The sequence below is a fragment of the Thunnus maccoyii genome, chromosome 1 (assembly GCF_910596095.1).
Source record: "Thunnus maccoyii chromosome 1, fThuMac1.1, whole genome shotgun sequence".
Taxonomy (NCBI): Eukaryota; Metazoa; Chordata; class Actinopteri; order Scombriformes; family Scombridae; genus Thunnus; species Thunnus maccoyii.
Window position 1 is genome coordinate 8,173,749 of NC_056533.1, and position 12,056 is coordinate 8,185,804.

Here is a 12,056-nt window from a genome sequence, read left to right on the forward strand (position 1 = left end):
AATACAACTTTTTCCTTAGAGTGTGGTCTAATATGAATTTAACCTAATCCAAACCAGAAAACTGATGCAAATGACAACACAACTGTAGTTAATGTTGCTGATTCAATACAGTACAGCAACATGTCTCCCAGAGCTGCACCCTGCATCAAAACAATGGGAGCCCATTACTCCTGGGAGGTCAGATGAACCTGCAGCAGAACAGACAATAGCAACCTGTGATAGCTGCAAATACATTTGTGGGGTTTGACTTTTCATGGACATTAAGGGTGAAAGAGAAAAAAAAAAATTGCACCTTTGTTATCCGTTAAACTCAGCCAATTAACTTCAGGAGTTTTGTTAATTCATACATAACCAGTACAAAGGCGCTGTGAAGACGTCCAGGGCAACTTAAGTTAGCTCTGTCTCACATCATTATTCTCTACACTCCAATTATTCCCGTTCTATTATGAACGGACCAATAGAAACTAAAAACTCTTGACATCCCTATCATTTGACTGTCTCCCCTCACAGCAATGAGTGTAGGTTAATATGGAAGCCAGACTCTTTGCTCATGAGGAAAAGGCTGAGTTCACTTGAATGTAACGCCCCCGTGAGCCTCGGTCACAGTATGTGGTGTATGAATATGAATGATGGGATTTAATAAGAGACAGTTTTCATTGCTAGAGGGAGAAAGAACAGAGGCACACACAGAAAAAAAGCTCAGAGATGAGCCAGGTTGATGTGTCACATCAGATGAAGTTATTCATGTGTATGTTTGTGCACTTGTAATTTGTAATCTAGTGGTCACTGCATATTTGTGTGTGTGTATTCATGTGATTACTCACCCTCAAAAGACTGGAAGATGATGGGTTCAAGAAGATCCCGGTATTCTTTGACCTGAGCCTTATTTCCTCTGAATACGCCTGCAACACAAACACACACACACCATAACATCAAAAACAAAATGAGAGTTAATCTAATGTTACACAACATTCAACATCTACATGCTATACAAATGTATACAATTCAGAGTCTCATGTACATGTAATGGTAAGGAGATATGCAGTAGAAGCTGTGTTTGCATACATCTTTGTGTGAGCATGTTGTGTGTTTACAATACATAGGCATGTTCTGAAAACACTACATATGAGGGTCTAAAACTGCAACATGGACCTCTTAATCACCTAGTTTTTAGATGAGCTTGGTTCTTTGGTTGCTCTACAGCAAAATGAACTTTTTAAAAATTTACTTTGCTTTTAAATTTTGATGGAAATTTCCCACATTACAGCATGAGTTGTGTGATATAAAATGACATGCATTAAACGTATTTACACTAATCTTTCAATACAATCAGTTACCTTAAACTAATTTTCTGACCACATGGAAGCAAGCTGTCCCCAAACAACACTGGAGCAAAAATAGCATTCATATAAACAAGTGTTTCTGGCCACCCGACAAAAACAAAGTCCAATATAATTATTCTTACTCTTTTAGCTCTACTTTTGGTCCCCACCACTCCTCCTGGATCTTTAGCTGCTAAGAATTTAGCACTGTGTTCACCAGGTAGTTGGTAAGTTTATCTGTGTGTCATTTGGTGCTGTGTACAGTTTGACTTTAGAGCTTTTTTTGTGAGAGTGAACCAAAACAGTGAAGTTTAGGGGGAATTGTAGAGTCAGGTGATCATTCTCTGTGGGTTTGTCGCTACGAGTGACCCCTTTCCCATTTTGATCCATTGTTGATAAAAAATATTGATTATAGCAGCTTTAATGTTAAAGCACAGTTGTGTGCTTCACAAATAAGTACACAACTGTAAGTAAACAAAATAGTTTTAGGACATTTTATTTACTTTTGCTTTGTTTTCATTTCTACTGGCTTTGATTGTGTCTTAGTTTTCAATGTTTGGATCAATTTGATGGGTATCTTATACTTTTTGGGCTTTTAAAAGACGGTTCCATAAACATGAACAGTTTGAAAGAGGTCTGAGATGGGATAACAAGGCATGAATCACAAAGTGTTTGTCAGTCATAAAAAAAGTCAATGGAGTATAAAATTTCATGAGGGGGATTAAATGATGCTTGAATTCATATTTTTTTGTGGTAAAACTACTCGTTAGTTTATTTCTGACCATTTCCTTAGGTTCACCCACAAATTTCACACATCACAACCCTTTAAAAAAGTACTTCTAAGTCCTCTAAAACCTGGCAAACAAGAAAATGTAATTTCCTGTCAAATGCCCCAAGTCTGACTTCTATCTTTCCAATGACCCACTTGAGGCATCTTAACAGCAGCTATGGATAGAACAAGGCTTACCGTCAATCATCATGTAGATGAAAAATATGGGAAACTCGCACTCGATCCCATCAAAAAGCTGTAGAGAGATGGAGAGAGGAGGAATTACTGCTTTTCCATTTCAGAGAGAGGAGAAAGGCACAGGGACTTGAAAGCAGCGGATGGCTGAACTTTAGTAGCACTGAATATGGAACAGCATGGCACAGGGAAAATAGCAGACATGACATTGTGAATGAAAACTGACAGAACGGAGAGGAATAATGATAATGCTTCCTCTGAAGGTCATTTTCTTAAAGTCAAAGTTGTGCTGATTGGATATTTGAAGGTCTGAGATGTCAGAAAGTTTATGATACAACAACAAATACAAATACATGAGGCACATTGAGAGGAGAGTTAGCCCAGTGGACCACCACTATATAGTAACTGGTTGTGGCTCTGCACTTAAAGCATTTTAACAAAATATGTTAAGAGACTCACAAGTAGAATAAATAAAAACAAATTATGTAGAAAAACTGCAAAAAAAACACACCTGTAGTTCGTATTAAGTAGGCTAAGTAGGCTATATAGGCTTATAGTTTAGCTGTTGAATTCAGGCTCACAGGTTGATCTGCTTTGCTTTCACACCACATACAAACCACATCAGACCACCGCCAGACCAAGACCCTCCTTTTCAGGCAGATTCAGTCCAGATGTTAAGTCAGCTCATTGACAGCTTTAACACCAGGTTTGTTTGAACTGAACCAAACATGCCTTCTTAAGGTGTTGGGCCACCATGAGCCACCAGAACAGCTTCAAAGCTCTTTGACATAGATTCTCCATGTGTGTGTGGAACTCTAGTGGAGGGATGAACACCGTTCTTCCAAAAAACATTCCTTCATTTGGTGATTTGACAATGCTCTAAAATCTTTCATGGGTGTTCAAATGGATTGAGATCTGGTGACTGTCAAGACCATAACATATGATTCACATCATTTTCACACTCATCAATACATTCAGTGACCCCTCATGACCTGTATGGAAACATCTGCATATGTTATGTTTCTCTCTGTGAATTAAACCTCTCCCTCATAAACACTCTGCACGTCATTGACATTGACTGCAACTGATTGACTGACTGACTGATCAATCTGAAAGAGTAACTGATGTGTGTATACATGACTGTGAAAGTGCCAGCATGTGGCAGCAGCTGGAAAAATCTTCCAGAACAAACACTTGGATTGACATGAGCACCATCACTTGTTGGATTATTCACTGACTCTTACTCAGCCAGAAATCCTATTATGGATCACACACCAAACCGTCTTAAGTAATTTGGTGACACGTCACAAGTAGGGAGGACAGTCGAGTGAATCAAAGCCTTATTAATTCCAATAATTCAATTTCAGCTTGTTTGTGCTCGCCTAAAAAGGATCAACACAAACACAAAGTGAAAATGTTAGCACCTCTGTCCTTGCAGAATAATTATTCTGTTAGTCTCCAAGTGTATGTAAATCATCAAGGTCAGCATGTAAAAAGATCAAACAGCTGCACATTTATTAGCCTAAGATCCATTGTTACAAAATGTGTGTGTGTGTGTGTGTGTGTGTAGATTTTAGCCCATGTAACTATACATGTCATTAGCCCTCACTATCTTTGTCCCTCATCTTTTTCAATAATCTCCACGCTGATGGAAGATGACAGAGATTACGTTCTAATGCAATAACAAATGGCTGTTAGAGCTGGCACACACACACACACACACACACACACAAATACATACATACAGGAGCAGAATAACAATCACCAAGCAGTGACTCTACTGTCTGTGTTGAATGTGCTTCTTTAAATGTTTAATGCCTGCACTCTGTGATTATGCAGGTATGCATGGCTTCAAACTGTGTGTTTCAGCAGAGATAAGAAGCAACAGCAGCTATCAGGTAGTGAGAGGAGGATGAGAGAGAAAGTGTAAAATGGCAGGAAGGAAGGTGCATAAAGAGATACAGAAGCAGAGGAAGGTTTATTTAGGGGGAGGGAGCGAGTTTAAGAGAGAAAGGGAGAGCTGAGGCAGTCACCCAATGAGGCCTGTGCTTTTTGGCCCGTTGAGGCTGTAAACAGCCAGGGATCCCTGGTGTTTTGTGCTTGAGCAGCTCGACTGATTGGTAAAACTGTCTATCACACAGGCTGCTGCTCTCTGTCAATGGTAAACAGACATGGAGCACAGACGTCTGCCCTGCTGTGAATTCTCTCTTAAACACCAACAACAACTTCACTTGATGTCTTCTGCAGGGAGACCTAGTCTACCTGTGACTTCTTTTTCACCAGACAGAACTCATACTGTGTCAGACACTCCCCTGGCATTTCATTATTCGGTGTGCTGGCTTATCACTCAAAGGAGGTAACATTTTACTTATTCCTTCACGTTTATGATGTTATTCCCACATTGCACCTTTAAAACTTGTGAGTGCATCTTTACTATATTGAAAATTCAGCAGCTTCTTTTAATATTCATTACTAAGAAATAGTAATCTTGTGGTAAAATTTACTGCATTGTGTAATAAGTTACCAACTGGCACAGTTTCCTCTCATATAAATGGATTCTTTTCACTTGCAGTATTTGCTGATGCAGTGGCAAGTATATTACTGTTAGTAGATGGAAGGGAAATTGCAGCAGAAGCAATCATGAGTTTAAATTATGAAACTTAACTGGCATCAGTGTCTTTCTCAGTAAATTTTTCTGCCTACTGGTAGAACTGAGGGAAGGTTGGAGCCTGAAGGAACCAACACATTAAATAATGTTTGACTAATGCTTAGCCTTAGAGTCTTTGTATTGTATTAGCTGCAAGATTAAAGAGAGCTAATTTCAAAGTATCAAGTGATTCAAAGTTGGTGTGCTCGCCCCCTTGTGTGCAAGGACTTGCAACATACCGAGCAAGGACTCAACTTCCGCTTTCAGTGCCTTTTCTTTGTTTTCAGCACCAAGGCTGCACCTGTCTCAAGTTTCTAACAATCCTGTAAATAACAGGACCATCAAATGCAATCTCATATTGTGAAAGGGATATTATCTCAAACATTTTTCACAGCCACATAGCAGCTGTGAGAGCTCTGAGCAGCAATCTGTCGAGTCCAGTTTAAGTACATGAAAACAGGTCACTGCTGGCCACAAGGCCTTCAAATCATGGCAGAACTCTAGCTATTTTAAAGACAAATATTTCAAGCTATGTGTATTGCAAATGATTTAGTGTTTTCTTTGTAAATGTCAATTAATTACAGTTACCAGTTATTTTAGAAATATCATTAATAAACTATATTCACTGTATAAGTTGGGAGGTGAAGAAGAATACAGGACAGCCTGAATCAAGACCTCAAATTTTGTTTAAACAATTGAAATAGAGCTGGTGTTGCTTTCATGAATCCTCTGTTAGAGAAACAACCAAGCCTTTACTCTAGGTGGGACTACAGTAAGTTGGTGATATTATATGTGTCACAAACTTTGATGACTTCAACCCTTTAGTGACCTTATTTTGAAAGTATAGTGTCACATCTCTTAAATTTTTCACTATATTATGTACTCTTCCATGAGGAGACACTCCAGTACTGCCTCGCGAATCTGCAGTTGTACACTTCACACTTGAATTCATGAGGCCTCAACGCCATTTGTGTGACATTGAGGTGTGAAAGATCCACAGAGGTTTTAAACACTCCCTGGCAGTCAGTAGAACTCATGAGACCTCTTGAGAGAGTTAAATGTTTCCACACCAAACAGAAACTCCAGCTGATCTCTGTCTTTCTCTCAATCTACTTCCCTGACCTCACACTCTGGGAGGTTAGTTCTGCAGATAATGCAATGATTTGTTTAGCATTAAGTGTCCAGCCTCTGATGCAGCCATTGTACGCTCACTGAGCTGATTCTGAAGTTTATGCATATGTCATTTCGCCAGTATCACAAGGGATTTACAAAAGGACATTGAATGCACAGTCATACACATACATACATACTGTATGCGTGAGCACACACATTGACAGGAACTCGCTCATGCAAACTAAAAGACATGAAGATTTGGGGTGAAATATCTGGAGGATTTAAACACTTGAAATGGGAGAGGCTAAGTCACAGGCAGATCTCTTAGTATTATCATAAAAGGATAATACCTTTACAGGCTTATACATTTCAAAAACTTTTTAAATGTCACATTCAGGCACTTTCAAGTTGAACTTTTTAGGTTTTATGTGTTACCAACAGCATATAAGATGATAATAATATCATAGTAAGCATGTTAGCATGCTGATGTTAGCATTTAGCTCAAAGCACTGCTGTGCCCAAGTAAAGCCTCACAGAGCCACTAGTGTGGCTGTAGATTCTTATACCCCATTTACACCTGGCATTAAAATGCGATCTCTATCTGGATAAGGAAAAACATATGTTGATGCAAGGTGTAAATGCACTCAGAACGCATTGTGATCAGAATGTGATGGATCAGTCAGGCCGCATTTGGAGGTAGTCTGGCTCGCATTGTGATCAGTCAAGTGTAAATACAATCTGTACAGCATGACTACATTCATTAGAAAAAAAATCAACCCAGTAAGTTGAAAGGTCACTGGCTCCGCCTCTTTCTGGCAGGTACAAGTAGTAGCAGCAGTTAGAAGTTATCCCTCCCAACAAGTGATTCAGAAATGAATGACTTCCACCCGAAGCAGACCCTGACCTGGGATGCATCATGTTTGTTGACAAGTCCACCAGCTCTGCCTATCTAATTTGCATATCAAGATCCAAACACAACTTGGCACAGCTGTGATAATGAGAGTGCATTTTAATACCAGGTGTAAATGTGTAAATGCAAAGACACATTGACTGGTCATTATCCAGATAATGTATTCAGATACAGATCACATGTCAATACCAGGTGTTAATGAGGCGTTAGTCTTTTTGCTTAAATAATAATACCGTCAACATGTTTTGTGGTGAAAAGCTACTGAGAACATTTCTCTTCAAACTTGACCTGCTAAAAGAGTTTAAAATGTCCTAAGTAGGAGGGACTGCTTCTCTCTAGTCGAGTTCCCCAAGGCTCTGTCCCGGATCCTCCACTGTTATCTATACTCTATGTTTTCTATCTATATGCCCCTTTTTGAGGTATATTATCCACAGAAGCACTATTTATTTCAACTGTTATGCTGATGACACCCAGCTGTGTGTCTCACTAAAACTTTGCAGGATAAGCAACGTCTTCTGTATTTTTCATGTCTGTCATTAAGAGATGTGTAAAAATTGTTTTTAGCTGAAGTTACCACTAGCCTTATTAACAATTATCATGTCATGTCTACCGGGCGAATCCTATTACTTAACATCAAAGGTGGGAGGAATTCACTGGAGCAATTAAGAAAAGAAAAAAATAAAGCAGATAAACAGAGAAAAATAGAACAAAAAGTACAAATCCTTTTGGCACAAGCATTACCTTCATTTCAGCAGGTTTGTAGTAGCGGCGATTCTTGTCTTCATTTGGGGTGCGGTAGCCATCACGGAGGAAACGCTTGAAGCCGTATTTGCCCCGCAGCTTGCGGACAATCTTGTCCAGTGTCTGAGTGTAGAGGGCGTCATCGTCCACCGCAAACGCTGGATAGCTGATGGTTGGAAGCAAGGCGGCATCTGTGTTCTGCCAGAAAGAAAAGAACATTGTTAAGACAACTTAAAAGCATTGTCTACAAATCTACAGTTTTTCCCACCAAAATAAAACACTGTTCCACAATGACTCATTTTTTATTTCATTTTTTTGGCACATGACTCACATAAAGCTACAGATTTAGCTAAAACAGCAGTTTTAGACAAACACAAATCTATATGAACAAACTTAAATTCCATTCATCAGGCTCATAAAATGTATCAAAATAATTGAGGAAATAGAATAAAAAACTAACCACAATCACTTATAGTTACTGCATTAGTCTAAAGTCTGGGTGGCTTATACTATTTAGCTCAGACATCTTTATGGTCTATAGGATAATTTAGCAGACAGGTATAGAGTGAAAAAGAGTGAAAGCTTGTGGTTATCAACCACACACAAAAGTACCCTTATTTAAAATCATGAACTGTCAGACTAAAATTCAATTGGAACAATTATTAGGAATGAATATTGTTAATTGGCCTGACAAAACCATTATAACTGGGCATCTAAAACTCTCATTTCAATTTTGTTTGGTTTACTCTATTAAGCAATGGAAATTAAAGCACTTAGGCCCAAGCACTGGGCAAACAACACTGCAAACAGCTGTACTACAGTATTTAAGGTTTATTAGACAGAGTAGCTTCCAAAATTATAATACTAATAAAAAAAAAAATAATAATAATAATATTACACATATCCTGTGTGTTCCCTATGCAATGAAGTCTCTAATAACTGCAGTCACATGCTTTTTGACAGCTATGAACCAGTATGTCAGCCAGCTACAGGACTAACCACTGTTAGGTTTTGTACTGTTGTAATATTTTAAAATCTTCACAGATCTCTGCAGTTCATAGAGGAGCCAACTGCTGCTCTGTCTTTTCCAATCCCTTCTTATTCTTTGACTACTTGTTAAAACTTCAATCTACATGCACCTCAGTAGGTGCAGCTGAAATGGGATACCAGCTTGCAGAACACATTTGGTGCAGATATTGAATGTGTCTAACACTGAATATTGAATTCCAATCTTTTGCCATAGTATAAGAGGTATTGATATTATATTGATATTTTGGTTATCTTGACATCATTGTGCAATTGTTGGTCTCCCACTCCCAACTGCAGTCCTTCCTTCTCCTTAACATCAATCTCATACGGCTGTAATGCCTCTCTGTTCGTCTAATTACACTCATTTCCTCACAAGCTGATGGCCGCTATTCTGCCTGACACATTCAGCACATAGAGAGAGATGTGATCATTTAAGTGTCTGCAGGCGGTGGAGTGGAGAGAAGGGGAATGATTTTGCTCCTGCTTTTTCAAACAAACTACATACCATTTGTTTTTTTGCCTCTTTTCACCCCCTCTTTTTTTAGCTTTACCTCCCTCCAGGTCTGCAGCCACTTCTCACTTTCCCTATGTCTTGTCAACACTAAACTGTCAATAGCACAAGTATGGGCAGTGTAATGACTGCACCATGAGGGAAATCTATTGTTGAATTATAGATATCCACTGACTTATTGATGTGAGTGTGTGGTTTGTTTGATGTGTGCAATTAACCTTTTAAAATTTTTGGCTTATGTGTGGCAGGCTTCTATGTCAGTATTTGATAGGTTGAGATTATGCATGCAGCTTCTCGGTCCAGACTCAAGTATCTCATCAAATATTGGATAGATTGTCATGAAATTCCTGTTCCCCAGAGGATGAAGCCAAATGACTTTGATGATACCCTGACTTTTTCTTTAGCGCCATCGTGAGATTCACATTTTTGTTTTTAGCAAAATATCTCAGTAACTATTGGATGGATTGCCATTAAATTTAGTACAGATATCCATGGTTCCCAGAGGATACTAACAGCTCTGTGAGGCTGTACTTCGGCACAGTGGTGCTTTGAGCTACATACTAACATCTGTATGCTAACATACTCACAATGACAATGCTGGCATGTGGATGTTTAGCAGGGATAATGTATACCAAGCCTACCATCTTAGTTCAGCAGGTTTCAATGCTAACATATGCTTATTTGTGCTAAACACATAGTACAGGCGAGGCTGATGGGAATGTTATTACTTCTGTGGGTATTTCGACATAATCCAAAATATCTGACAAATCTAAATTTTGACCTGATGATGGTGGAGTTGTTGCAATTCATCCTGAGGGGAACATGAATGTCTGTATAAAATTTCATGACAATTCATCCCGTAGTTGTTGAGAAAATTCACTTAAAACCAACAAAACGTCAACCTCATGGTGGCACTGGAGGAAAAGTGTGGCAATCACGAAAGCCATTAGGATACATCTCTCAAAACATCTCTCCCTGGATAAGTGAAAAAACCAACCGGCTGATGATGCTAGATGAAAAGTCAGTGAATCGCTAAAGTCAGTAGGGTTCATCCTCTGGGACCACAATTATCTTTACAAAATTTCATGGCAAAATGTCCACATTTGCACATTTTGATGCTTTTTTCTGTTTTTCACACCTGTCTGTATAATTTCTACCAGCTCTCTCTGCTAGTGTGGCAATTAAAAATATTGTAGTAGTCATTCACAGGGTGATTTTGGCAGATACATAGATAGATGATGGATGGACTCACATGGGAGCGAGACTCTCGGGGCAGTAGGGAGCAGAGGGTTTGCCTGTTTCTGTTGTGGGCGTCCAGATCCACAAATATCACTGACCATGAACAGCCCTGCAGAGGAAAACACAAATACAGACAGCAATGTAGTCACAGCTGAACACAGGCTAAAAGTAGAATGTTTTGCATGTGCATACCTGTAAACATGAAAAAGATTCACAACAAGTCAATCAGAAAATACATTTGATGCATAATGGCTGAAACAACATGAGGCCCACTTTAAAGCCTCCACCATCACACCTCTGCACATCAAAACACACTCTTTCCCTGTTAAACCAGGGTGATATTTTTGGGTTGCACATTTATTTGAAGTACAGTGTGGGAGTGCTTGAACAACAGAGAGTCAAGAGTCATCCTATCGCTTCAAAATCCCCACATAGAAAAATGAAACGCTGCTAAGTCAATGCAGTCTGTCCATCCGGTGCACTTGGGAGAGGGGCCAGTTTATGCTTTTACTTAACGCAAGTGATCAAACCATTTTTGGTTTTAAAAAGCTGGTCTGTTCCACTTCATCCATCCATCAGCAGCACTGACATAAAACCAACTGAGTCACTCCTCAACCTGCTAAGCAGTTTCTAATGTAAGTCAAATGCATTATGTATGAATATTACCAGAGTCTATTTTTTATCCTTCCTAAAACAGGTCCAGCCAGGGCTTTTAGTCAAATCAGCGAGCTTTCCTGTAGCAATTTGCATAGTGCAGTGGATTGTGGGCCACCAATGTACGCAGCTGTGTGACAAGTCAGTGAAATGGCCCTCTCAGGGAAACCTTTTCCAGTGTTATAGCAGCAGAGTGTAAGAAAACTGAGTATGTCAGACGAGTCAATTAGCCTAGGATGTTGCTCTCTTGGCTGTGGCTTCATTCAAAGGGCTAATATTTTCTTTTCAATAAAATGGAACAATCCAGTATATATATATTTTTAAGCCTTTTATAGTTCCACTCTGAAAAAAGCAGTTTCTTAGTTCATTTGTGCACTACCAACAAAAAAACTGACATTTTTAAAAATTATGAGACACTATCAATTGGCTGAGATGTTCACTTATGGTAAAAATGCAAATGACAAATTAAAAAATTTTTATGGAAAAAAAAATTACCCAAACATAACATTAACATGAGACCATTAATAATCTTTTTTAGTTCAATAAATTCTAGAAAAACTGTCATATAGAAACAACAAAAAATCATACATTATGCTGTGCAGTCTTTGTAGAATTAGATCAGACTAGTTCATCTGAGTTTTGGTGCAACAGCTCAACAGCCTGTTGGGCAATGGATCCTCTTCTTGTAGTTTTCTGCAAACCATTGCTGACTTGTGTTCAAACACAAGAAAACTGAGTCTTCCTATTCGCTTCAATCTGGACACACCCTCACCATCCAAGCCCACAGATCAGAGTGACGTGGACAATGTCCACTACTGTTTATTGCGCTTTAATTAGTCTATTCAGAATCATAATTACTAATATTAACCTGGATTTATCTGATTACTGACTGTCCAGAAAATTACAATTCCAATACTAATTTTACC

General features: G+C 38.8%; 1 protein-coding gene across 3 annotated transcripts in view; it reads right to left on the reverse strand.

Annotated features, from left to right (window-relative positions):
- phkb (phosphorylase kinase, beta) overlaps window positions 1-12,056 on the reverse strand; it is a 110,351-nt gene that overhangs the window by 58,783 nt on the left and 39,512 nt on the right. For all 3 annotated transcript variants that reach the window (XM_042427718.1, XM_042427791.1, XM_042427875.1), the window contains 4 exons: window positions 10,490-10,585; window positions 7,698-7,895; window positions 2,290-2,347; window positions 825-902 (listed from right to left, as the gene is read on the reverse strand). In XM_042427718.1, the coding sequence (XP_042283652.1) occupies window positions 825-902; window positions 2,290-2,347; window positions 7,698-7,895; window positions 10,490-10,585 (430 nt within the window). The remainder of the gene's footprint in view (window positions 1-824; window positions 903-2,289; window positions 2,348-7,697; window positions 7,896-10,489; window positions 10,586-12,056) is intronic.